The following is a 26,614-nucleotide window of genomic DNA, read 5'->3' as shown; positions in this document are numbered from 1 at the left end:
TTGGAGAAAGCATTCAATGTGTAGAAACATGGTAGATTTGTATATATGAAAAAAGGAAAAACCAGTTCCACCATCAGGGTGAATTATTACAGAAGAGATTTCAGGTTTTTTATAGCTAAGGGCAGAGAGTTCTATATAATAAAAGGAAGTTCAAATGTAAGAATTAGTACTTTGGCCTATTAAAATCCCAATTACATTATTTGCAGAACTAGCAAAAGCAAACATGAAATTCATTTGGAAAAATAAGAGACCCAGAGTAGCCAAAGCAATCTTTAGCAAGAAGAGTGCAGGAGACATCACAATACAGAACTTAAACTATACTATAGAGCTATAGTAACAAAAACAGCATGGTATTGGCACCAAAATAGAAATGTAGACCAATGATACAAAATAGAAGGCAGAGACAAACTCACATACAGTTATCACATACTAGACAAAGGTGCCAAAAACATACATTGGAGAAAAGATAGCCTAGTCAACAAATGGTGCTGGGGAAACTGGAAATCCACGTGTAGCAAACTGAAATTAAACCTCTATCACCCTGCACAAAAATCAACTCAAAGTGGATCAAAGACTTAGGCACTAGAACAGATACCCTGTGCCTAACAAAAGAAAAAGTAGGCCCAAATCTTCATCATGTCAGCTTAGGACCCGACTTCCTTAATAAGACTCCTAAGGCGCAAGAAGAAAAATTAAGAATTAATAAATAGGATGGATTCAAACTAAAAAGCTGATTCTCAGCAAAGGAAACAATGTGAAGAGAGGCTACTGAATGGGAAAAAATATCTTTACTGCATGCACTTCAGAGCACTAACCTCCAAGATATACAAAGAACTCAAAAGAAAAACACCAAATAAATAAATAAATGGGCTAAGGTACTGAACAGATGCTTAACAGAAGAAATACAATCGATCAACAAATTAAAAAATGTTCATGTCTAGCAATTAGAAATTCAACTAAGATTTCATTTCACTCCAGTCAGAATGGCAATTGTCAAGAATACAAGCAATAAGTGTTGGCAAGGATGTGGGGGAAAAGGCACTCATACATTGCTGGTGGGACTACAAATTGGTGCAACCACTCTGGAAAGCAGGATGGAGATTCTTCAGAAAACTTGGAATGGAACCACCATTTGACCCAGCCATCCCAACTCAGTTTATACCCAAAGGACTTAAAAGCATACTGTAGTGATGCAGCCACATCAATATTTATACAGCTCGATTCACAATAGCTAAGCTATGGAACCAACCTAGATGCCCTTCAACAGATGATAAAGAAAATGTGGTACATATATATACAGTGGAATATTACTCAGCCTTAAAAGAATGAAATTATGTCATTTGCAGGTAAATGGATAGAACTTGAGAATATCATGCTAAGTGAAATAATCCAATCCCCAAAAAACAAAGGCCAAATGTTTTCTCTGATAAGCAGATGCTGATCCATATGGGGCCCAGGGGTTAGGGAAGAATGAAGGAAATTTGCAGAGGGGAGGGGGTGGGACTGTGGGGATGGGGAGGACGGTAGAATGAGACAGACATTATTACCCTTTATACATGTATGTTACACTACTGGTGTGGCTCAGCACCATGTACAGAGGAATGAGAAGTTATGCTCCATTTGTGCACAATGTGTCAAATTGTATTATACTGTCATGTATAACTAATTAGAACAAATTTTTAAAAAACAGTATTTGGCAGTCAAGTAATGGTGAGTTTGCTAAGGATAGCAGATCCACTGATGGAGCAGTGAGCAGTAGTGCCTCTTTAGTCCTGCTCACTGCTGGGGAAATCATAGTTTGCAGCTTCTCCTGAACAGGCAAGAGAAGGAAGTTTTCTGCTTTTTTCTTCAAATATATCTACTTCAATGACAGATTTAGCTAGTTTAGTCGAATTATTCACCAACATTTAAAGTTTAATGTCAGGTCCCTGCACCAGGTATAGAAATTGTCCCTGCCTTAACAAACCTGAGCAGACTTCTACTAAAAGCATAATCTAGGGGCTAGAGTTGTAGCATGCTTGCCTGGCATGTGTGAGGCACTGGGTTCGATCCTCAGCACCACATCAAAATAAAAGGTCTATCTACAATTTAAAAAAAAAAAAAAAAAAAAACAATCTAGCAGGGTGCAGTGACACACTGTGGTAGGAGAATTGCAAGTTCAAAGCTAGCCTCAGCAATTTAGCAAGCCCCTAAGCAACTTGGTGAAAAATTGTCTCAAAAAATATTTAAAAGGATGGGGGATGTGGTTCAGTTATTAAGCACCCCTGGGTTCAATCCCAGGTACAAACACCAACAACAACAAACTGATTCCCTTCTAAGTATGTAATTAAAAATGTACAGTCACATGTAATGATTTATACTTGAAGAATTTTTTTTAAATCCTTTCCCATTTTTTATTATGTTCACAATTAAATCACTAACAACTCTTGTAGAAATAGGTAGTGTTAACATTTCTCGTTTGTGGCCCAGTTAAAGCAAATGACAAGACAATTCCTAGGAAGGAGGCAAACATCAATCCTAAAGTGGCAGTCCCTGGGAAGAGGGCAAACACTGATCCTTTCCTAGTAAGTGTTGAACCATGACACAAAGAAAAGGCCACGGACTCCAATTTTAAATTAAATTAAAACAAGCTTGTATTTGTGTACACTGGAGCTGCCCAGGACTGTCTCTCCCAAAAACCTCGGGCTAGAGATCAGATCCCCTGCTCTCCAGGAAAAAATTTTTATAGCACAAAAAGTTACAAAAGGGGGGTATCTTGGGGACTTACAGCTAACAAGATTTTGACAAGCATAATACAATGGCAGATAACAGATTAATGATCTACCTGGCTTAACATTTCAAGATAGAAAATAAGCTCCCAACATCAGAATTTATGAGGTGCCACTAAATTTTTAGAAAGGGTTGTTATCTGGTCAGGGTAAGCCAGGTGTGGGTGAGTTCAAGGCACCAGTAGGAATTCCAAGCAAGTTTAAAACATCAAAATATGAACAAGATCCATCCCCGGTGGGGGCGGGGGTTGGGGTTCCAGGAAGAATTTTTTTTCATCAGAAAAAAATGTTGAGGAAGATTCAGTGAAACCAAATGATTCCATCATCTAATCACTACTTCCAGTAGTCTTGTCTGTTGATTTTATCTTATCTGTTTCTTTTCCCTCAAACTTGAATTAACCTAAAGTGAACTTGCAATATATGAAACTGTATTCTAATCCTGTAGTTTAAATTATTAAATCAGTATGTAATGAGAGCTTGATGTGGGAAACAGAAAAGGACAAGTTTTAATTTCCTATGAGAGGATTAGTAGCTTCTTTCATCACTATGAAAAATTTATTGGACCTGGGGATATAGCTCAGTTGGTAGAGTGCCTGCCTTGCATGCATAAGGCCCTGGCTTTGATCCCCACCACACACACACACACACACACACACACACACACACAAAAGATACAACTCTGTACATGAGTTCCTCACATACAACATAAGACTTTCTGCAGCCTTAAGAAAAATCTTCCTCAAAACATAGTTGGTGGGCTGGGATTGTGGCTCAGTGGTAGAGCGCTTACCTAGCACATGCGACGCCCTGGGTTCCATTCTCAGAACCACATAAAAATAAATAAGGGCCTTGTGTCCAACTACAATTAAAAAATATTAAAAAAAAACATAGTTGGCTATGGTGTGTGGTGATAGACTGTGTTCCGAATTCAAATTAACAAATAAGCAAAATGTTCTTCATTTAAGTCCTTTCCTGCCTGTTTTGAATATAGTTAAGAAATGAATTGAGCAGGTATGTGACTCGGATAGAACACTTGCCTAGAATGTGCAAGAAGGCCTTGGGTTTGATCCCCAGCACGATGGTAATAAAAAATAAAATGGAACTATACATTGAATTGAAAGTTGTATTCTACACGATTTCCAAATATTGAATAATTTCCCTTATAGCTGAAAAATACCAATGATCCCTAGTCATCAACAGCTTTTAAAACTCTGAAAGCCCTTTTACGAGAACAGAACAGATGCACTTCTATTTTTTAATGTGTTTAATTAGTTATACATGACAGTAGAATGCATTTATGCACTTTGATGTCATACGTAGATGAGGTATGATATCTCATTTTTCTGATTGTACACGTTGTAGAATCACATCAGTCACACAGTCATATATGTACATAAGGTAGTAATGTCTGTTTCATTCTACTATCCTTCCTATCAACAAATCCTCTCCCCTCCCCTACCTTCACTCCCCTCTACCTAATTTAAGGTAACACTATTCTTCCCTACTGCCCCCACTTTATTGTAAATTAGCATCTGCATATCAGAAACAGATGCACTTCTAATAGAAAACAAAATATATTGGTTCTTAATGCTATGGCTTGAAAAGTAGGGAGGGGACTTAATATGCCTGAAAATTTCCGTGATAAGTATGTTTAATTGGACTCTTGCCCCAGTAATGGACTTACATAAAAAGACCTTTTCAATAAGTGTCTGTTAACTTATCCACAAAGAAGATAGAGAGCAACTAACTTGGTTTTAATTTATTTATTTTTGAAGTGCTGGGGATCGAACCCAGGGCCTCATACAAGCTAGGCAAGTTCTCTCCCCTGAGCTTCATGCCCTGCTACTTACTAATATTTTAGTAAAAGTATTCAGTTAGGGGACTTACTAGTGCCAGGCACAGTGCTAAGCATTTTATATACAGTATTTAATGTAAACTGTTACCTTAGGCCAGTCACTGTGGTACACACCTATAATCCCAGCTACTTGGGAGGCTGTGGCAGGAGTCCCAGCCTGGGCAACTTAGTCAGACCCTGACTCAAAAAGGATTGGGGATATAACTCAGTGGTAGAGTGCCTCTGTAAGCTTATTACCTACTTTTTTTCAGATGATAAACTCAAGCTTAAAGAAATAACCCCTATTTGATGCCAAAACCTGTGCTTTTAACCCCTAAATCCAAGTACATCTAACTCAACTGAGGGCTTTTAAGTTTCAGATTTCTAAGCCACATTTCAGATTTTTTGGGGTGGGGTGGGGTGGGGAGGAGTGCCAGGGAATGAACCCTGGAGCATTTAACCACTGAACCACATTTCCATCTTTTTTTTTTTTTTTTTGAAACAGGGTCTTGCTGAGTTCTTTGGCCTCCAACCTGCAGTCCTCCTGCCTCAGCTTCCCAAGTCACTGGGACTACAAGCATGCATCACCACACCTGGCCACCTTTCAGATCTTGAGTCTAAAGGGAGATAAGGAATTGTTTTAATACCTCAGGTAATTTTATGCTATCATCCTGGCACCAGTCCACTTATTGTTGTTTAAACACCATAACACTATGCTATATTACTTTGGTGATGAGGCCACAAATTAATAGCAGTAGCAAAAAATATATTGAAAGGGACTCACCCACATTAATTTCATACATACACATATTGTACAATGTGAATACGTGACAGGTATTCATTTGAGCTGATATGCTGGGTACTTACCTGTAGTTCAGTCACAATGAACAAGCCACTTTATATGTTCCGTCATATGAATAACAGAGAAGCTTTGGGGGCAGATACTCTAATTCCCATTTTAACAAATGAGGGAAATTGGATTAAAAAAACTAACTGGTATGAAGAAGCTGGGATTCAAAATGAATTGCCTCTGAGCTCATGTTTTTAATACTACACCATCCATTGTTTCCTTGGTCTAGAGATCGCCACTTGGCATTTTTTTTAACAAAAAAAAAATTTGTATTTACTTAGAAGCATTCATAATGTCAACAGCTGCAACTTTTTTCTTTCTTTCTTTTTTTTTTTTTGCAATTACAGAGTGGTATTCAGTTAACAGAACAACAATTATTTTGTATAACTTTCATCAGAAGCAACTGAAGATGAAAAACTACTGTCCCCATATATAACTTATTTGGCTGTGCACCAAGAACCTGCTTTAAATTTCCATGCCAATTCACAACCCCATACTGTATCAGGCAAGGTTGGAGCTATTGAAAATACCACCAGGAGAGGGCTCTCTAAAGACACAATTTGGTAGTGTGTTAATTATACAAAAAAAAAAAAAAAAAGACACTGTATAGTTTAAAAGCAAATCTTACATTGCAATTTTTTTTCTTTAAAAGGAGTGAGTGGTGGGGTTTAAGTGCTTTATAGACAATACAAATAAACTGCACTAGAACCAACTTATTCATTATCATCCTCTTCATCTTCCTCTTCTTCCCTCTTTTTCTTGCTTTTTTCAGCCTTGACAACTCCCTTTTTTGCTGCATCAGGTTTTCCTTTAACTCAGTAGGCAGCAATATTCTTTTCATATTTTTCCTTCAGCTTAGCAGCTTATTTTTCATAAGGCTTCTTGTCATCTGCAGCAATGTTAGTCCACATCTCTCCCAGTTTCTTTGCAACATTACCAATGGTTAGGCCAGGATGTTCTCCTTTGATTTGGGGGCAATACAAGGAAGAGAACAAGAAGGCTGTGGAGGCCTTTTGGGTGCATTGGCATCCTTGAACTTTTTTGTTTCCCCTTTAGGAGGGAGATAGATAGGTTTTCATTTCTCTTTCATAATGGGCTTTGTCGGTCTTTGTCATGTCTTCAAATTTCCTTTCTTTTTAGCAGATATGTTCTTCTACCTCTCTGAGTACTTCTTAGAAAACTCTGAGAAGTTGAGTGAAGCATCTGGGTGCTTCTGTGCTCCTCCCAGCAAGTTTGCACAAGGAATGCATATGATGACCTTTTGCCTCTTGGTTTCTTAGCATCTCCTTTGCCCATGTTAAGTCGATTTTCCTCAGCAAGGCACAGAGTCACCCAGTGACCATCAGGGTCTCATTTGCCCTGGCACTGTCTCTATGGAGCTCAGTGTACCACAATAGTTGTGAGAGCAGAAACGAGATGCCTGGAAATTTTGACTTAAAACTTGTCAATGATAGTTGGAAAATTTAAGGCCCCCCTTTACTGATTCTAGTTAACTGCTCATTTCAATGGCACTTGAAATTCAAGGGACTTTTCTCCACATTATTAAAACAATAGATTTTTATAGAGGAAAACCTCCAAAAGAAACTTGAATATCTTTACATTGAATATCTTTACATATTGAAATCATAGGTTTTGTAGTCATCAGACCTGAATATAAATCCTATCACTTAATGTGTATCTTTAGACAAGTTAACATGTCAAAGGTTAGTTCCCTCATCTATAAAAAAGCCTAACAGTATCTACCAAACAGCATTGTATTGTGTGAGAATGCACCTAGTCAAACTATGGTTTTTGTAAGAGTGGCTTAAAAGTACCAGTGGGGATGCAGTTAGCAAAATCTGGAATGTTACAGGTTCTACACAACAAATAATTTGATTACTTATGTTGGGTAACCCAGTTCCTTAAACAAATTGCAAATCTAAAAAGGAATCTAAAAAGGTTAAGACTTGCAACATTAACCAAATGAACAGACTTTGTTGGGATTTAAGTGTAAACAACAACTGTAGAATTTTTGAGCCACTGGGGAAACCTGAGCACCGATTGGATATTTGATACTAAGAAATTGTTTATGGGGGCACTGGGGTGTGGCTCAGCGGTACAGCGCTCACCTAGCACGTGCGAGGCCCTGGGTTCGATCCTCAGCATCACATAAAAATAAATAAATTTATGGTATCCAACTAAAAAATAAATATTAAAAAAAAGAAATTGGTTATGTATGACATTGGTACTATGGTTATGTTTTTTCATTGTTGTTTTTAGTTATACATGACAGTAGAATGTATTTTGTTTTTAGTTATACATGACAGTAGAATGTATTTTGACATACATAAAATGGAGTACAACTTCCTGTTTTGGGGTTTATACATGATGTGGAGTTACACTGGTCATGTATTCATATAAACATAGGAAAGTTACATCCAATTTATTCTACTGTCTTGGTTATGTGTTTTAAGAACCTATATCTTAGATACATATGAAAATATTACAGGTGTAATGTCTGGAATTTACTTCAAAGCAGGATGGGGCAGAGAACGTAATAAGTTATGCATAAAATGAGTTTATTATTGCAACTGGTAAATACAAAATTACCAATTAACATGGTTTAGACCCGTTTCTCTCTTCCCAAAAGTTAGTAAATTTATTTAGTGCTACTGTAAAACCAAAGGATTACTAGCCTTGCCCCACTGGTCTCTTTGTTGGAGATAATAGTGTAGCCAAACGTGCAGCCTTCAGTTGTATATTAAGTTCAGCTCCTACTCATTATGCGTCTAGTCTCTGAAACAAGTTGCTGATCAAATCAAGATAAGACATTTGGCTCTAAAGAGAAACTTCATCTAATTTAATTCCATGTTATATCCTCCTCTCCTTCCAAGATTATCAATTTGAGTGAACTGAGCTGTGGGAATGAACCAAGGATTCAAGCTCCTGTTTTCATGCCAGTTTCTTACATCAAGAGTGCATGGTTCTCACAATAATGGATGTTAGGTGAGATTAAATCCGGAGTCAGCAACAAAATGGAGATTCTGATCAAGCATAGGGTCCTGAAACATAAACCTGAAATAAAAGATGACTGGAGAGTGATGGTTTACTAGTGTGTAACTCAGAATCTTAACCGTGCCAGGCCTGGGGGAGTATAGCACAGTGGTGGAGTACATCTTACTTACTTTCTGTATTTGACACACAAGGTGTTCCATCAGAAAATAGGAATTCAACATTTTGACTAGATTGTAATTTTTTTTTGTAGTTGGACACAGTACCTATTTTTTATTAATTTATTTTTATGTGGTACTGAGGATAGAACCCAGGGCCTCACACGTGCTAGGCGAGCATTCTACTGCTTAGCCACAACCCCAACCCTGATTGTAATGTTTAATGGGAATTGATATATATGAAACCAAGATTGTTCCACAGCAGATGTAGCAAAGCAAATATAAAGGAAGCCAATCAAACCTTGGAGATCTCAGCTAGCTACGGACTTTCCCACCCATCCTCAAGAGGAAAGCAATTAAAAATATAAGCTTTTACCAAAGTGTTTTCTAAAGAGCAACTTGAGTGCAGTACCAAGTTACCTTTGTGATCATTATTGCAATAGTCGAAGTTCAGAATGATAATGCTAAGGTTCTGAATGACCCTCAGTCATTAGCAGAAAACTAGTTCTGCCTTTCAAAATATTCATTGAAAGTGTGGCTTAAACCCAAGACTTCACTTACAAACCCTTAGAAAACCTGAATAGACATTCTTTGAATGGCCTTCTGAAGCTTCATTATACCAAAATATTTCAATCTATTACACTGCATAGCAAAAACAGTATATTTGGTTTAAAGTAGAAAAACTCAGGTGGCAGAGATCAAGATGATAAGTACAGAATTTAAAATTAAGCTTCTCTATCTTCCTATCTAGTTCTATACATTTGAAATTAGTTTAGATTTTGGGGGACAACTAATTGCATCAAGTGAATGTACTTTTCACAACCACTTCTGACAAAGTATTACAGTCAGAAAAAACTGATTTCAACAGTCTCAAGTGGACCAGATAGAGCAGTTTTCTTTCCTAGCCCAGCAAGCCTTAGAATTTTCTAGTTTGCAAATGATTGCCTTGAAAACAAAGAGGGCAGTGGACTTTGATTATGTTGCTCCATTGCTTCTTACTTTCCCTGACTTAAAAGACATCAGTTAGACTTCTTGCTTGAAAAGCAATAGAACAACACAATCAGTTACTTGTTACTCAACAATCATTTATTGTTTCTGTGTTCAAGGCACTGTGTTAGGTGCCAGGAGAGAAAGGATGAAACTACAGATAAAAGTGGACTCTGCCCTCCAGGAGCGTACAATCTAGTAGGTGAGATTATTTGCAGGTGAATAACTAATACCAGACAGAGACAGAAAGTACCACAGGAGATAAAGTACAGCAGGAAGCTTTCTTAGTTCTCAACTTCAAAGTTAAGACCAGGTCACGGGAAACTGATTTGGATTCTTAATTCCACCGTCATCTGTGTGGCAGGCATGAAAAGGCAGCTGAAAGTACGTACTAGGTTCTGATGAACTGAGCTGCATCTTGGATTTTGGTTCCCCAGTTCTCTCAGCTGAGGTTCCAGTGATTTAGCAATGGTGCCTGCTATCACTGAAAGAATGCCAAGAGAAAAATGACAATACACGAATTAAAATACGCACAGGAACTCCTCATGGTAGTATGCACTGGCTGGGTCCTCAGTACTGCCTTTATAGAGGGACATGGTAGAGTGGGTAAGGGAGAGCACTGGACTAAACATCAGGATTTCAGATGCTCATACTTAATGAGATATTGGGCAATCTTTAGGCCTCAAGTTTTAAGACATTAAAACAAATAATCTCCAAGGTTCTCTGCAACTCTCAAATCAAAAAATATAAATTAACCTTTAGCATCTTAGCCATAGCTATTTTAAAGTCAGTGCTATTGTCCCCTCTTTTTCATCTTTCATAGAAAAGCCCCTGAAAAAATAAAAGCTAGATCTCCTCCACCCCTTTCTTGACTTTGATACAGACAAGCAATACAAGAAAGGGAGAGTTTTTATTTTTTTAACTAGTTAATGCTTCAGAAGTAAATCATTCCTGGTTCTTTGAATAGGCACCTATTTGCTCAGCCCAGGCACCTTGTGCCACATGTGGAATTGCAGCCCAAAGTTCTCAGCCATGTGGGTTTCAGTTTGGGCTATTAAGAATACTTGAATGAAAAGGTGAAAGACTTTGGTCAAAAGTTCTCCACTCCTTTGAGCTACTTTTAGTAAACCATTTTCTCTCAGTTTCCAGGATTTAAATTTTCCAACAGCTTCATTGTTTTAAAAACTTGGGCAGAACACTGAGAGGCACTGGCAGTTAGGGAGGATTATGTTTTAAACAGAATGTGCTTCCAAGGGAAAAAGTTAAGAAAAAGATGCAAGCAAAGTAATTTCTGTTACAGCTTCTTGGCCCTTTGCCCTGCAGAAATAAGATTACCATAAGGAGAATTTCTGTGACTCTTCAGAGGCCAGCAGGATCAAATTTACTTTGCCTCCACCTCTCTCTTCCTTAAATGTGTTTGTTGCCAGAGCACCACTTCTATCTCTGAAACATGGTCTGTTTGCATGGGAATTTAGCTTAGTGGCTCCCTTGCTTCTATTTCAACCAAAGCTAAAGCCAAAAGTCTATGCAACATTAAATCTTTTGGGGACCACAAGGTGTATCATGCCAGAATAAATAATCCCTTTGGACTTGGTCATAGAATAATCATGGTTTGCCTAAATGCCAAAGCTTAAGATAGCAATATTAAAGCATAAGCTAGGCCTGAATGACCCACCAGGCTCATCTGACATCATGAGAGCTGAGAGACAGCTGGGGGCAACTGATCTCAATGTGGCAGGGTTTACAAACAGCGCCAAGAAACTGAGTTCTGTTAGATATTGCTATGAGCACAAAATGGCTTGTATTGGTTCTCAGTTCACAAAGTAGTCAGTGCAATAAGAACAGAAGAAATGCAGTTAATCCCGGCACCAAGCAGAGCACTAGTAGGCTCAATTTCACTGACAAAGAACAATTCTTCCTGCTTATAATCTTATAGAAGATTCTTCTACCAAATCACTTCTCCAACCCCATTAAATAAAAAGAGATCAAAAACAGTTGAATCAATTGCAATACAAAAATAAGACCCTGCAAGCACCAAGGAGATTGTATGAGTTTGGGGGTGATTGTGGAGACAGTAGCTTTTAAATGAAAGCTCCTGATAAAAATCTTGGTTTTTTAAATTTATTTTCCCTTTCTATAAGCAAGAATTACATTGTATCTGGGCAAATGGCTTATAATATTTCACAAATTCTGCAAAGAAATATAAATTTTTGAAATGTCATTTTCTATTAATATTCTTATAGAAAGACTTTTAGCTGACAACCCCATAAATCTTTAAGACATACTATTATGAAGTTGCCACAATATAGGCAAAAAGGGTAGGTAACTTTCTTTTTTTCTTTTGTCCAGATTAACAGTGTTGTTTTATATTCTGACTCTTCAGTAGACTTGAAGACAATCTGGCTTATCAAGTATTCCCTTTTAAGGTGTGTCCTTTATTTCTTTGGCATGCAAGGCTGACAAGACAGTCCTACTTCTACATACAAATAACCTTCTTCAACACTCAGATGATAAAAAACACCTTCATGTGTTGGGGTTCAGGCTAATGTTGAGAACCAGAAATCTACAAAAACTCAATTCATGTTTTTTAAATACTTTATATGGTAAAAATACAGCAAAAATAGTATCTTATTCAAAGACGAAAATATATACTGCTATGGTCACGGTTCTAAGGATGATGTAAGTAGTCTCTGGCTCCTCAACTGTGCACTGTACTGTAGGTTAACTCCAACCACAGCTTCTTCGGCTTCAGTCATTTATCAAAGCTAAAATCATACTGTGAAAAGAAGAAATTAATGTTACTAATGTTTCCTTTTTAGAAATGTTCCTACAGTCTGGTCTGTCCAGACTTCCATCCCTGAGGGTCATCAAAGAATATTCATTTGAGTAGAAGACAATCATGTTTTACCCAAAAGGAAGAATATTTATACTAGGGATTCTGATGGCCTAATTCTTCACTAAATAATAAGTAATTAGGGGTGAAGGTGGGAGTACAACCTAAAAACAATATGGGAGTATATGTTTAAAAAAAAAAAAAAAGGAGCCTATATGCAGGGTGGGGAACAACCTTTAATTATCTCACCAGGTCTTTGCACAAGCTATTGCTATGCCTGGAATCCCTCTGCCCTACTCCTCCACCATTCCTCCACACACACACTTGGGCTTCCATGACCAGGAAGGTGCTCTGAAGCACCTCCTGAGGAGGCCAGCCTCAGACCAGAGCAGTTGCATGGCTCCTTCCATAGCTCATCATCTTGCATGCTCTGATCTATGAGCTCCTCCAAAATGAGAGCACGATCCCAACACTTGCACTTTCACGTCCCATGTGACACCCTAGGACAGCAATTGTGAAGCTCAGAGCTCTCCACTGCAGGGATTCTGCATTGCTCCTTTGTGTCACTCGCAGTGCTTTACAGTGTCTGACACATAGCAATCATCCAATAAATAATCTTATGAAATCACCTCAGTTGAACAATGATAAAAAACAATCCTTTCCTTTTATTTATTAGGGATCAGACTTGCTCTGCTGAGATCAAATGACTAACATGCACAAAAATACCCTTATGATACTAATGGTATAAATGACTAGTTCTCTAAATTTAACCATATTAAATATACACAATGAACAGCACAGATTAATGGTAGTAGCTGGTATTTTTGAAAGACTTTTGAGCATTTACTATACACTTCAATATAAATCTAAGCGCTCTACAAGCACCATCTCACTTAGTCAACACTACAATTCAATGAGGAAGGTATAAGATCCCATTTTCCAATGAGAAACTGAGGCACAGAGAAGTAAATATACCTGCCCCAAGTCACACAGGAAGTGGTAAAGCCCAGCTTCTACTTGGTTAGCACCTAACTGAAACTCAAAGGCATTAATTTCACCATTCTCTAAGAAAGATGAACATTTTTTTTCTTTTTTCCAAAACTTTAGTTCTATTGAACAACATGCCAGATGTGGCAGACAACAGAATCAGAATAGGAGCAGCATAAAAACTCTGCAATAAAAGCTGGTAATTTGATAATAAAATCACTTAAAAAAAATAGCAACCAAAACCAAGAAAAAAAGTGCTACAAGGTCATATTCTAAAACTATTCTCTTTCATCCTGATCCCTGTAACTATGAGTGACACCAAGGGATGGGTAATAGCAAAGTGACTGAAAATGACAAGCTGAGAGGGAAGAAGAAAGAAAGAAAAGAGAGAGAGAGAAACAACGAAAGGAGCAGCTGCGAGGTACACCAGTTATACAGTTTGCTTATCCTTCATTTAGTTGTAAAAAGCCATATCTTAAAACTACTACTACTTTCCTGGTGCTGGGGATTCAACCCAGACCTTTCACATGCTACAATTCTACTGAGTGTTGTATCACCGAGCTACAGTCCCCCTAATGGCTTCCCAATTCCTCCAGCCTGTTTTCCCATTGCTTTAAATTCAGTGACCAAGACAAAGAAACTCTTGTGCATTTTTAAATCTCAAGACCTCAGGTCTACTAAGCCATATGACTGCTCCTCAATTCTATGTTTATTCTCAAAAAGCCTGTCTATAACATGACCCCAAGAAAGCTCACACTACCAAGATGCAGGGAATGTCTGCTCAAGTTTACTCTCCAACAGTGTGAACCCTTCAGGGGAGAATGAAAAAGGATAACCTTAGCTATACCAATTCCACCTAGTTTTTTTGTTTCTGTTACTTCAGAAACAAATACAAAGATACATACAAAAATACATACAAAGATACCTTCCCATAGTTTGACCTAAAAAATGAAAATATATGCATCATTGTATTCTTTTGTTTATTTTCTTTTTTGAGATGGGGGTCTCACATGTTGCCCAGGCTGGCCTCAAACTCCTGCCTTAGCTTCTAGAGTAGTTTGAACTACAGGCACACACCACCACACCCAGCTTGTGTTCTTAATATTAAAATTGTTTGACCTTTAATTTCATCTTTAATACCTAGATTAAAAATTAAGCCCACTAGCACTAAGGTAGGGCACAAGAACCAGAAACTGATAGCAGTGATTTCTTTTGCCCTAGTTTTCAAAATAAAACTCCGAAAAAAGCAAATAAAATGAATGGTGAAAAGGAACTGAACTCTAACTTTTTTCTTTTTCTTCAGTACTGGGGATCAAACCCAGGGCTTCATGCATGCTATGCAAACATTAACACTGAACTATATCCCGGTCCTAAACTTTTTTTGAATTGGGGAAAGAGGGGCTAGGAGTTGAACCCAGGGCACCATCCCTCTGAGGTATACCCCAGTCTTTTTGATTTTTTTTAGACTGAGACAGGGTTGGCCTCAAACTTTCAATCCTCCTGTCTCAACCTCCCAAATCACTGGGATTACAGGCATGTACCACCATGCGCAGCCCTAAACTCTAATTTTAATTTATTCTTTGCTAGTGGGTAGATTTAACCCAGTAAAGGAGGTCCATAAGGCAGCTTTGTCAGGCAGATGCCTGACAAAGTTTATGACTTTAAACTATTTCAGATAAAAAAAGCATTATCTCCATATAATTGCTATTAAGATTCTTACAAGGGTAAAAGCTTAGTTTAGTATAAATTTTTCCTAAATAGTTCTTATGCTTGTGCAAAACATTAAAATTTCAAGGGCTAGAGGTGTAGCTCAGTGGTAGAACACTTGCTTAGCACACATAAGACCATGTGTTCAAGGCCCAGCACCACAAAAAAATGAAAATTTTTTAAAAAGGAGAAAAGTAGAAATGATCTAATTAAAGATTTGATACTAAAGTTAAGCCTGATTTCTAACTCCCTACAGGCTTAATCAAATCATACAGTGGCATTTTTTTTCCTCCCCTTTGTTCTGTTCTATAAATCTATGATAGATAAAGGAAAATGTGGTATGTTCATCTCTAAAACATAAGGGAATAAATTTACGTTTTAAACAAGACTACACAAAGCTTCCAGTGTGTGACAGTCAATTCTTCATATTAATTCTTAATTGCATATATTATAACTAGAAGACATACAATTAGACCATTTAGAACCAAGGAAAATCAGCATCACATCTAAATTCCTTACTGCCAAGAAAGATCAGCCCAATTTGATGTAAGTTGTTGAGATCCGCTGCCAGTAGTTTAACTCCCCAGAAACCCATAAGAGGGATGGTCTCTGGGGGTACATATATTAATGCTTGTGATAGGTGAAACCTGCTACAAGTAATTCCTCACAGCTAAACACTAGGGCAGGAAAAGAATAGCCAAGACAGGGGCTAGAGTTGTGGCTCGGTGGTAGAGCACTTGCCTAGCATGTGTGAGGCACTGGGTTCGATTCTCAGCACCACATATAAATAAATAAATAAATAAAATAAAGGTCCATTAATATCTAAAAAAAAATAGCCAAGATAGTTTTAAGCATGTTGATAGCCTCAATGACTAAGAAATTCACATAAAACCCCCAAAGTTATGCAATATCAATGCAAAATCTACTATAGTAATAACTTATCCATCAAAAGCAGACATGGCATCTTTTTAGATGACATGGCATCTTTTTAGAGTTTAAAGAGAACTTTAAACTCACCTATAAAGATACATGAAGAAACAGAGCAAGTGGAAACCAAGCTTGATCATGGCTTCTTTCATGTGTGACTTCAGTTGCCCTCGATTGTGTATTTCCGTTGGATCAAACACTCCCATGTTGCCACTTGGCACCATAATAAAACTGATAAATTAAAGGATATACACATTAAAAAGAAAATCAAACTGTTAGCGTAAATATTGAAAAAAAATAACAAATAATAATCAACCTTTAAATGTGAACCCATCAGTGCAGCTTTTAATTCAAATCAAATATAGACAGAAATGGTGTTGTGGGCTACCACTTAGTCTTCCTCTGGAAATTATAATACTGTTAATTTTTAGTGTAATTTTTTTATCCTCTGAAACAAATACAGTAACATTCTAAAAAGGGATGTTTTATGCACTGAGAACCTTTTATCCATCTCCTGTAGAAAACTACCAAACCAGTCATCCATTCCTACAGCTCTTTTCCAGTATACAAAGGTTAATGGAGGCTCTAAAACCAAACTAATTTCTCATCAAGTTCTTAGAAACTTCTTTATAGGATATGGAAAATTAAGAAAACTGGATTACTTTGTATATGTCTGGGTTTCAACATCCAGACTGTGCTATTTGTGTAACACACACGTTTTAACTCAGCACTGTTTATGATCTCTTCTGGCTTTCATGTCCAAGTTTCTAGGACAATCTGGTTTCCTCATTCTTGCTACAATGAATCACCACCTCTGTGAAATGCAAAGGCCCTTCTGAGCTCCGCAAATCTTAAATTCTCTCCCAAATCCTAGCAGCACACCTATACTTATATATCCAGAGAAGTCTCAAAGAGTCTTATTGTTCTCTAACTTCCAAGTTATCTAAGAAGAGTGTCACTCTTTTTTTTTTAATATTTATTTTTTAGTTTTAGGTGGACACAATATCTTTTTTTTTTAATTTTTATTGTTGGTTGTTCAAAACATTACATAGTTCTTGATATATCATATTTCACACTCTGATTCAAGTGGGTTATGAACTCCCATTTTTACCCCGTATACAGATTGCAGAATCACATCAGTTACACATCCACTGATTTACACATTGCCATACTAGTGTCTGTTGTATTCTGCTGCCTTTCCTATCCTCTACTATCCCCCCTCCCCTCCCTCCCCTCCCCTCTTCTCTCTCTACCCTCTCTACTGTCATTCATTTCTCCCCCTTGTATTATTTTTCCCTTTCCCCTCACTTCCTCTTGTATGTACTTTTGTATAACCCTGAGGGTCTCCTTCCATTTCCATGCAATTTCCCTTCTCTCTCCCTTTCCCTCCCACCTCTCATCCCTGTTTAATGTTAATCTTCTTCTCCTGCTCTTCGTCCCTACTCTGTTCTTAGTTACTCTCCTTATATCAAAGAACACATTTGGCATTTGTTTTTTAGGGATTGGCTAGCTTCACTTAGCATAATCTGCTCTAATGCCATCCATTTCCCTGCAAATTCTATGATTTTGTCATTTTTTAATGCAGAGTAATACTCCATTGTGTATAAATGCCACATTTTTTTTTATCCATTCGTCTATTGAAGGGCATCTAGGTTGATTCCACAGTCTTGCTATTGTGAATTGTGCTGCTATGAACATCGATGTAGCAGTGTCCCTGTAGCATGCTCTTTTTAGGTCTTTAGGGAATGGACCGAGAAGGGGAATAGCTGGGTCAAATGGTGGTTCCATTCCCAGCTTTCCAAGAAATCTCCATACTGCTTTCCAAATTGGCTGCACCAATTTGCAGTCCCACCAGCAATGTACAAGTGGACAAAATATCTTTATTTTATTTTTATGTGGTGCTGAGGATCGAACCCAATGCCCCGCCCATGCCAGGTGAGCGCGCTACCACTTGAGCCACATCTCCAGCCCCAAGAGTGTCACTCTTTTTTCTTTCTTTTTTTGTTTGTCCTTAAAACTTCATGTAGTTGGGCATGTTGTTGCTAAATAGAAAAGCCATACAGACTGAGAAACATTTCCCTAGCTCAGGTTCTAGTTTCATTATCTTTTTAAGATCATTCCTGCAAATCTACCCCTTACTTACCTCTACTACCTTCCACTACCTTTTCACATTCTTCTTATGTTTCTCCAACACTTTGTTCTTTTCTATGTCCTTTTTATTATAATTGTACTTTATATCATGCTTAAGAATTGGCAATGAATGGTTTTACACTAAAAAAAAATAGATACAAATAAAATAAAACCTAAAAATATAGAGGCTAGGCACAAGAGTGCAAGCCTGTAATCTCAGTAATTTGGGAGAGTAAGACAGGAGGATGGCAAGTTCAAAGCCAACTTCAGCAACTTAGTGATACTCTAAGCTTGTCAAGATTTTTCCACAATTATTCACAACACAATATGCTTCATAATAGTACAACTATAAAATTATATCCAATCACTGTTTCTATTATTTTTTAACAAACTTCCTAAATTTATTAAGTCAAAAATTCTGATAAGTTACCTAATTTGAAGGTTTTAAAAATGTAATTTTCTTTGGAGTATTCTAAGAATAGTACACTCTAATTAAAAACTGTATCTACAGAGGCTAGGATTATGGCTCAGTGGTAGAGCGCTTGCCTGGCACGTGTGAGGTTCTGTGTTCAATTCTTAGCACCACATAAAAATAAATAAATAAGATAAAGGTATTGTATTTTAGTATTACAACTAAAAAAATTTTTAAAAAAACTGTATCTACAAACAAAAAGGGCTTACATTTTCAGACTTTTGGCCACACTTAAAAGAAAATTATACTCAAAGCAATGAAAAAACATTTCACAAGTCTTTAGACATTACAAATAAACATGACATGTAAATTTGTGCTTTAACCACAAGACCGAGACATGCAATTTCCATTTGCCCAATATTCCAAAGTGAAACAACAAAATTTATACTGACTTAATAAAGCATTTTCATGGAAAAAAGAAGGCTGTTTACTTAAAAAAAAAAGAAAAAAAAGAAAAAGTTTAACTGCCCTGACAAAATAGTAAACAAATTATACTTACCGATATATATTCCAAGTAGCAACAGGTAAGTTGAGAAGGAATATGAACCAGTGCAATGAAACAAGCATTAATACAGTGACAATAGTATGGCCAATCAATTCTGGAATTACCCACTGCAAGGAAAGAATACAATATTATGCCCACCACCATGTCTTTCCTGACTATACATGTTATTTGAAACTAAATCAATGAATGTTCAAAGAAAGTTTACAAGCTATTGCTTCAAGATTATTTTTAGACTCAGATGTCCCAGATTTGCATAGTGTTGACCCCATGTAAATGCATCAGGGAGCAGCTTAAATATAAAGCACTTAAATTTCAATTGTGTTTTGTCCTAAGCAAAGGCTTAAAGTCAATCACTAAACAGGTTTAAATGCTAACTAGAACAAAAATAGAGAGTATTATTTATTTTCTATTCCAATATCTATGTTAAAGCCTCTTATTCTAATTTGGGATGGTTAATATGCATTTTCAGGTTGCTTCTAAGTCAGAATATCAATCTTGAAACAATTTCCTATCTCCAGAATCCTTTAAAAGCTTACAATATCAGACCCCTACAGAAGTAGTTTTCAAACTCTGGATTTCTTTTTCTCTTCTTCCTTTCTTTCATTCATTCATTTATTTTGGGGATACTTTTGTGGTATTTTTGATTCAACCCAGGGGCACTTTATCACGGAGCCATATCCCCATCCCTTTTTAATTTTTTAATGATAGGGTTTTGCTAACTTGTCCAGGCTGGACTCACACTTGCAATCTGCCTGTCTCAGCCTCCCAAGTCACTGGGATTACAGGTATGTGCCCCTGCTTCAAGCTTAAACTCTAAATTTCTTGCAGTGGGCTGTACTCATCTTTGTTTTACACATAAACACTTACCTGAAACAAGATTTAGGCACTAAGATTTAACCTTATTATGTTTGATTTACTGACTTTTAACTAAGTCCTCTGTTTTGTCTCTTCCCTCAAGAGTATGCCTTACTGGGGCTGGAGATGTGGCTCAAGCGGTAGTGCACTCGCCTGGCATGCACGCAGCTCTGGGTTTGATCCTCAGCACCACATACAAATAAAATAAAAATGTTGTGTCCACCGAAAACTAAAAAATAAATATTTAAAATTCTCTCTCTCTAAAAAGAAAAAAAAAAGAGTATGCCTTACACCTGACTTGTTCTAAGAATAAGAAAAGACCAATACCAGGATTATATTCTCCAGGTAGGAGCTTGGAAGATTCTTCTCTGGAGTAATTTAATAGATCAAGGAAAAAAACACCTTAGAGCAGCAGTACATGCCTCTAATCCCAGTGACAAGTTCAAAGTCAGTCACTTAGTGAGGCCTTGCATCATAATAAAAAATAAAAATGTAGCTCAGGGGTAGAGTACCCCTGGGTTCAATCCCTAATATAAATAAATAAATAAATAAATAAAAAGCGATAGCATCAAAGAAAAAATACAAGAGAGGCTAACTCAGTAGTAGAACACAAACTCAGTGTGCACAAAGCCCTGTATTCAATACCCAGCACCAAAGGAAAAAGAAAAGACTACAGAAAAATTTCCCTGTTGAAAAAGTCTATTACATGTCCAAAACTATGAAAAGGGACTAAACAAAGATATCTAAAGACATACCACTGCAAACTTTGAAAACACTAAGGATAAAGATTCTAAAACTTCTGTGGAGAGGACAGTGGGTAAAAAAAGTGATCATATTAAAAGACTAAAAGGGCTGAGAATGCATTTCAATGGTGAAACACTTGCCTACCATGTATGAGGCCCTGAGTTCAGTCCATAGCATAGCAAAAAAAATGAAAAGAAAAAAATAAATAAATAAGAAATCAAATGGTGTAATCCCAGCAGTTCAGAAGGTTAAGGTAGGAGGATAGCAAGATCAAAGCCAGCCTCAGCAATTTATTGAGGCCCTAAGCAACTTAGTGAGATACTGTCTCAAAATAAAACATAAGGGGTTGAGACTAAGCTCAGTTGCAGAGCATTTGCCAAGCGTGTGTGAGGCCCTGGGTTAAATCCTGAGCGCCACATAAAAATGAAACAAATAAAGGCATGCTGTCTATATACAACTACAAAAAAAATTTTTTTTTTTTTAAATAATAAAACATAAAAAGGGCTGGGGTGTGGCTCAGTAGTTAAGAGCTCTGGGTTCAATCCTAGGGAATCAAAAAAAAAAAAAAGGAAAGAAAGCAAATGGCTTCAATGGCTTTAGATTTTCCAACTTGAACAACACTAGAAAACCACCAGCAATGTCTTTAAAATTCTGAAATTAAAGTCTTCTCTAACCTAGAACCCTATACTCAGATAAACTATCAAGGGTACGGGTAAGATATTTTCAAACATGGATATTTCAAAAATATCCCACGTATTGTGTGTCAAGAAGCTATTCTAGCAAAATGTGGTAGAAGGGCCAAGAAAAAGGAATACATAAGATAACAAGAATCAGGGAATACAAAACAGGAGTCTCAGAATGAAACTGCGAAACACACCTAGAGAGCAATCAGTCCAGGGGACAGTAAGAGTCTGGAAGCCTCGAACAGACAGGTCCCATGGGAAAAATTTAACTCATAGGTTATTTTAATACATTTTACCATATTGAAAATAGTACTGAAGGGCTTTGGAGATGTATCTGAACACTAAGTAACAGGTAAATAAAAGAAAAGTAATTTTTCTGGAAAAGATACCCAGAAAAAAAAGAAAGAAAAATACTATCACTATCAACTGAGGTTCAGCAATAAAAAAAAAACCTATATTTTTTATAATAGTGCATTATGATGTAAACATGGAATATTTCCAAAAAGGAAAATGAAATAATGGGAAAATAGATGTTTAAGTAAAGGAGTACAGAACAATTAAATTTTTTCTTCCATATTGTGAAGTCAAATATTTAAAACTGACAAATCCAGAAATAGTGCAAACAAATGAAAAAGAAACAGAGATATAAATACCAGAAAAAAATAAACTGTCCAAGTATTAAAATCAGTTACCCCTTTAGCAAGACAGGACTTAAATGGGTCAGGAAGAGACCACTATTTTTCACTATAAACTTTGCAATACCACCGACTTAGTCGTGTATATGTATAACTTTCATAAAAATTAACACTAAAAAACTACTTAAACTTCAAATCCAAGGAGCAACTTTGTCAGTAGAAGAATATAGTAATCTTAAAAGTAGAAGAGGAACCATTAGAAAGAGGGCTGGGAAGAGGGTTGGAGGAAGGGGAGGGCAGGAGAGGGCAGATGGAAAGGTAGATATGATCAACATACAACACATCCATGTTTGGAAATGTCACAGTGAAACCCATTAATCTGTAAAATTAATACATGTTAATTTTAACTTTTCAGAGATACACTTTTCAAAAAATACATATAACTTTATTTTCTTCATGGGTCAGAGAAACTAAAGTATACTGAAAATGTGAAGACCCATGAAAATTGTTTTTAGGTCAAGCCAAAAACACCTCTCAAGTATCCTATTTTTATTTGAACTCTCATCCAGAAAGTGTTTGTCTGCTTATTGTGAAATGAATTAGGGACAACTGGTTTCCCTATATCTAGATGAGTTCTGCAGTTCAGAGTATTGTGCCAATATAAAGTTCTGACTATACTAAAAGTAAATGGCCTTAAAACAAATCTAATCAATTTACTTCTGTGCAAGCCACACAAGGAAGGTCTCCTTTCATCCCAAAAAAGACAAACTGAGAATTTTACCCATAAGTGGGAGGAAGAGGTTTAGACACAGAAAAAAAAAATAATTATCTTCATAATGAACCTGAGCCCAGACTGAATAATGAAGCTGCCTACTGTAGACAGGAATACACAGAATAAAGAAATGAAATTTCAAGTCAAATCTTATAGCATAATTTTATGATCTAAAATATTGCAAAGCAGCAGTTCTACCAACAGTCTAATGAATATACACTCTAAAATGAACTCTAAAACCAACATGCATTCTAAAATAAAAAATGCATGTTGATTATAATAATCTTTAAAATGGAAAATGAAGAACTGACTTCAATAGCAAAAAGTGAGCAAGGAAATGTCTTACCTTGTTTAATTTTGAGCAACATGATCTAGCATTAATGTAATCACATTCTAAATCAGACAATGTAATTATCTGATGATCAAGATAAGGAATTATACTTTTTTATAAAAATTATGCATTTAGTTTCAGAAAGCATCCCAGTTGCAAGGAAGAGGATGTATCTCAGTGGTACAGCTGCACATGGCCCTGAGTTTGAGTCTAAGCTTAAAAAAAAAAGTTAAAATACTAATTTCCACTAGAAAAGTAGTGTTTATTTATGATATATCAAGAAAATGTCTTTGATGACTTAAAATGTAAATAAAGAAAACAAGATACAAAAACTATAAACACCCCATGGTCACATGCTGGCAATGAATATGTACCAAAAATTGGATTACAGGGCTGGGGTTGTAGCTCAGTGGTAGACAGCTTGCCTAACACATACGAGGCACTGGTTTTGATCCTCAGCACCATATAAAGGTAAATAAAAATACAAGTATTGTGTCCATCTACAACTAAAAAATAAATATATCTTAAAAAAAATTTTTTTTAGGGGCTGGGGTTGTGGCCCAGAAGTAGAACGCTCACCTAGCACATGCGAGGCCCTGGGTTTGATCCTTAGCACCACACAAAAATAAATAAAGGTATTGTGTTCAACTACAACTAAAAATTTTTTTTAATTTTTTTAAGTATTAAAAACAAAAAAATTTTGTATTACAGCCAGGAGCAGTGACCCACATTTTAATCTCAGTTACTCAGGAGGCTGAGGCAGAAGGATCACAAATTCAAGGCTAGCCCTTGGCAATATAGCAAGACCTGTCTCAAAAAATGACTGGGGATATAGCTCAGTTGGTAGCATGCTTGCCTTACATGCACAAGTCCCTGGGTTCAATCCTCCCCCCACCCCATCCCCCCCAAAAATAATGGAAGCATTATGTCTGGCATGGTGGCACACACCTGTAATCCCAGGCTGAGGCAGAAGAATTGAAAATTAACTCTCAGCAACTTGGTGAGCCCTTCTTAAAAAAAATAAAAAGGACTGGGGATGTAGCTCCGTGGTAAGGCACCCCTGGGTTCAATCACCATAATAATAATAATTATTATTATTTAAAAAGTGAAAATAAAAAGTTTTCTTTAAGAACAGGGAAGCACTGTACCCTACACAAATAGTACAGTGCTATGCTGCTGAACAACCATTTACTGGTTGGAATGCACAGTTTAAGTAGTGTAACATACTGGAGTTTAACATGGACTGACAGAAAAAATGTAAAGTTGAGAAACGACTGGAAACTACAACACATGTAGTCACTGAATTTACAATCTTCAACTGTCAGGGTCAACCAAAATATGCACTGGAGATTTCTTTCTTTCTTTTTTTTTTTAAGTTGTGAGTCAACACGATATCTTCATTTTATTTTTATGTGGTGCTGAGAATGGAACCCAATGCCTCACTCATGCTAGGCTAGGCGAGCGCTCTACCAGAGTCACAGGGGCACCCTACAGATGGTTTTTTAAATACTCCTTCCCAACACTCAATAAAAAACGGCATAGTGAAGGACACACGTCGCCAGTTTCAGAATGAGTTAACTCCTGGAAGTACAAGGTCCCCACAAGCACTCAAGACAGCAAGAACAAAGGGGCGGGCAGCGCGGCTGTTGCCGTGGGGAACAAGAGGCGGCAAATCGCCGCGGATAGTCCCAGAGCCCGACTGTCCGCGAGAGACCGCCCTGGGCCTCCAACATACTAAAAAAGGGAATGGCGCCGGGGGTCCCCAAGAAAGAGGTAACCTTTTCCTCCCGAGAGCCGAAAGGGAGGCCAAGAGCCAGCCGTCGCTCAGGGCAGGGCCGGTACGGGCGTCGCGGGTATTGCAGTGGGAGGGCGCGATGGCCAGGCCGGGGTGCGCCAGGAGCAAGGTCCGCTCGGACCCCCCAGGGAGGGCAGGCGGTGGGGTCAGGGCACCGAACGGCAGCGGGGCTCCCTTCCCGGTCCTGGGAGCCCACGCCTCGGTCTGGCCAGGCCAGTGCCCCGAGAACCCCAGACCGCCGCCGGGCACCTCCCTCACAAACCTGCCCTGGTGCCCACCGGGCCCACCCTCAGCCCCGTCCCTCAGGCAGCGGGCCCCAGGTCCCCCTCTGCCCGCCTCAGGCAAGGATACGAAGTAGACTGAGAGGAAAATGAGCGCGCAACAATCGAGGAGCGAGAAGACGAACACTACTGCCTCCATCCTCCTCCTCCTCCTCCTCCTCCTCGGTCGCCGCCGCTCCTTCCGTCAAACCGGCTCCCGAGCCCCTCCCGCCCCTGATAGGCCCTTTTCCCGGCATGCTGGGGCGTGTAGTCCTCGCCTGCACGGCATGCCGGGAGTTGTAGTCCATTTTTCAAAGCAATCGCGGTGGTGTTAATGCATGCTGGGAAATGTAGTCCAGTGGTACGTATACAACCGAAGAGGTGAGCGTAAACTCTAGCATCAATCTGATTATTTCCAGAAATAATGCCAAGCAATTAGTCTTTGAGAATTTACCGAATGCCTGTAAACTGCTGGATACTCAGTAGAAGTTATGTGCCATGTGTGAAATTTTCTTTAGTGTCTGCTCTCAACCCACTTGCATGCCTCAAAGCACAGTTCCAACCTTAAAGTGCCTGGCTTAAAAATTGAGACCCATCAGTCAGTTCCTGATCTCAATTTCTCCGGAACTTTCACAGTTGCTTGCTTATTCTCTTTATAGTAGTGTTTCTCTCCTCTCTAGATGTTAAGATCTTTAAAAACTGAATTCGTTGTCTCAGCCTTTCATTTATTTAACAAATAGTTACTGACAGCACCTTAACTATAGGCCAAGAATAGATCTAGGCTCCAGAGATATAGAAATTAGTAGGGCAAACAAGATGCCTCTGTAGTAGAATTGAGTTGGATATACAATAGCAACTAAATGGGGGCGGGGGTAGATCGCCAGTGATAAACTCCATGAGCTAATTACAGAAAAGTCAGTCATTCTTTATAGAGAGATAGTGCTAGCCCAACCTGTAATCCCAGCTACTTATGAGGATGAGGCAAAAGGATCACAAAGTTTGTTTTGTTCTGTGTGTGTGTTTTTTTTTTTCTTTGTATTGGAGATTGAACCCAAAAGTGCTTTACCACTGAGTTCCATCCCCAGCCCCTTTTTATTTTATTTTGTGACAGGGTCACCCTAAATTGCTTAGGGCCTCGCTAATTTCCTGAGGTTAGCCTGGAATTTGCGAAGCTCCCGACTCGGTTTCCAGAGTCCCTGAGTTTACAGGCATGTGCTCAAGATCACAAGTTTGAGGCCAGCCTGGGCAACTAAGTGAGACCCTGTCTCAAAATGAAATTTTAAAAAGGAATCAGGCTGGGCACAGTGGTACACACCTGTAATCCCAGCCACTCGGCAGGATGAGGCAAGGAGGATAGAAAATTCAAAGCCAGCCTCAGCAATTTAGCAAG

General features: G+C 37.9%; 1 protein-coding gene and 1 pseudogene across 1 annotated transcript; both read right to left on the bottom strand.

Annotated features, from left to right (window-relative positions):
• Positions 1–5,351: 5,351 nt before the first annotated feature.
• LOC131423277 (high mobility group protein B1-like) lies at positions 5,352–9,523 on the bottom strand (annotated as a pseudogene).
• Positions 9,524–9,665: 142 nt separating this feature from the next.
• Cnih4 (cornichon family AMPA receptor auxiliary protein 4) lies at positions 9,666–25,456 on the bottom strand. The gene is made up of 5 exons (XM_046419211.2): positions 25,316–25,456; positions 23,185–23,253; positions 19,144–19,256; positions 16,133–16,273; positions 9,666–12,364 (listed from the first exon to the last, which is right to left on the bottom strand). The coding sequence occupies exons 1-5, from the start codon at positions 25,382–25,384 to the stop codon at positions 12,337–12,339; spliced, it is 420 nt and encodes a 139-aa protein (XP_046275167.1). The 5' UTR covers positions 25,385–25,456; the 3' UTR covers positions 9,666–12,336.
• Positions 25,457–26,614: the final 1,158 nt, after the last annotated feature.

Source organism: Marmota monax, unplaced genomic scaffold (assembly GCF_021218885.2).
Source record: "Marmota monax isolate L192 unplaced genomic scaffold, Marmota_monax_Labrador192_F-V1.1 WCK01_AAM20220418_F8-fsc00153, whole genome shotgun sequence".
NCBI lineage: Eukaryota > Metazoa > Chordata > Mammalia > Rodentia > Sciuridae > Marmota > Marmota monax.
This window is presented reverse-complemented; position numbering and strand designations above follow the sequence as displayed.

Bases quoted from the DNA above. Each gene is read 5' to 3' on its own strand.
- Cnih4 (XM_046419211.2), bottom strand. From the start codon at position 25,384: ATGGAGGCAGTAGTGTTCGTCTTCTCGCTCCTCGATTGTTGCGCGCTC. The intron at 23,254-25,315 runs GTATCCTTGCCT...CTTGATCATCAG, and splicing joins TTTTCCTCTCAGTCTACTTC to ATAATTACATTGTCTGATTT. The intron at 12,365-16,132 runs GTGAGTTTAAAG...TTCTTTTCACAG, and splicing joins TTCTTCATGTATCTTTATAG to TATGATTTTAGCTTTGATAA.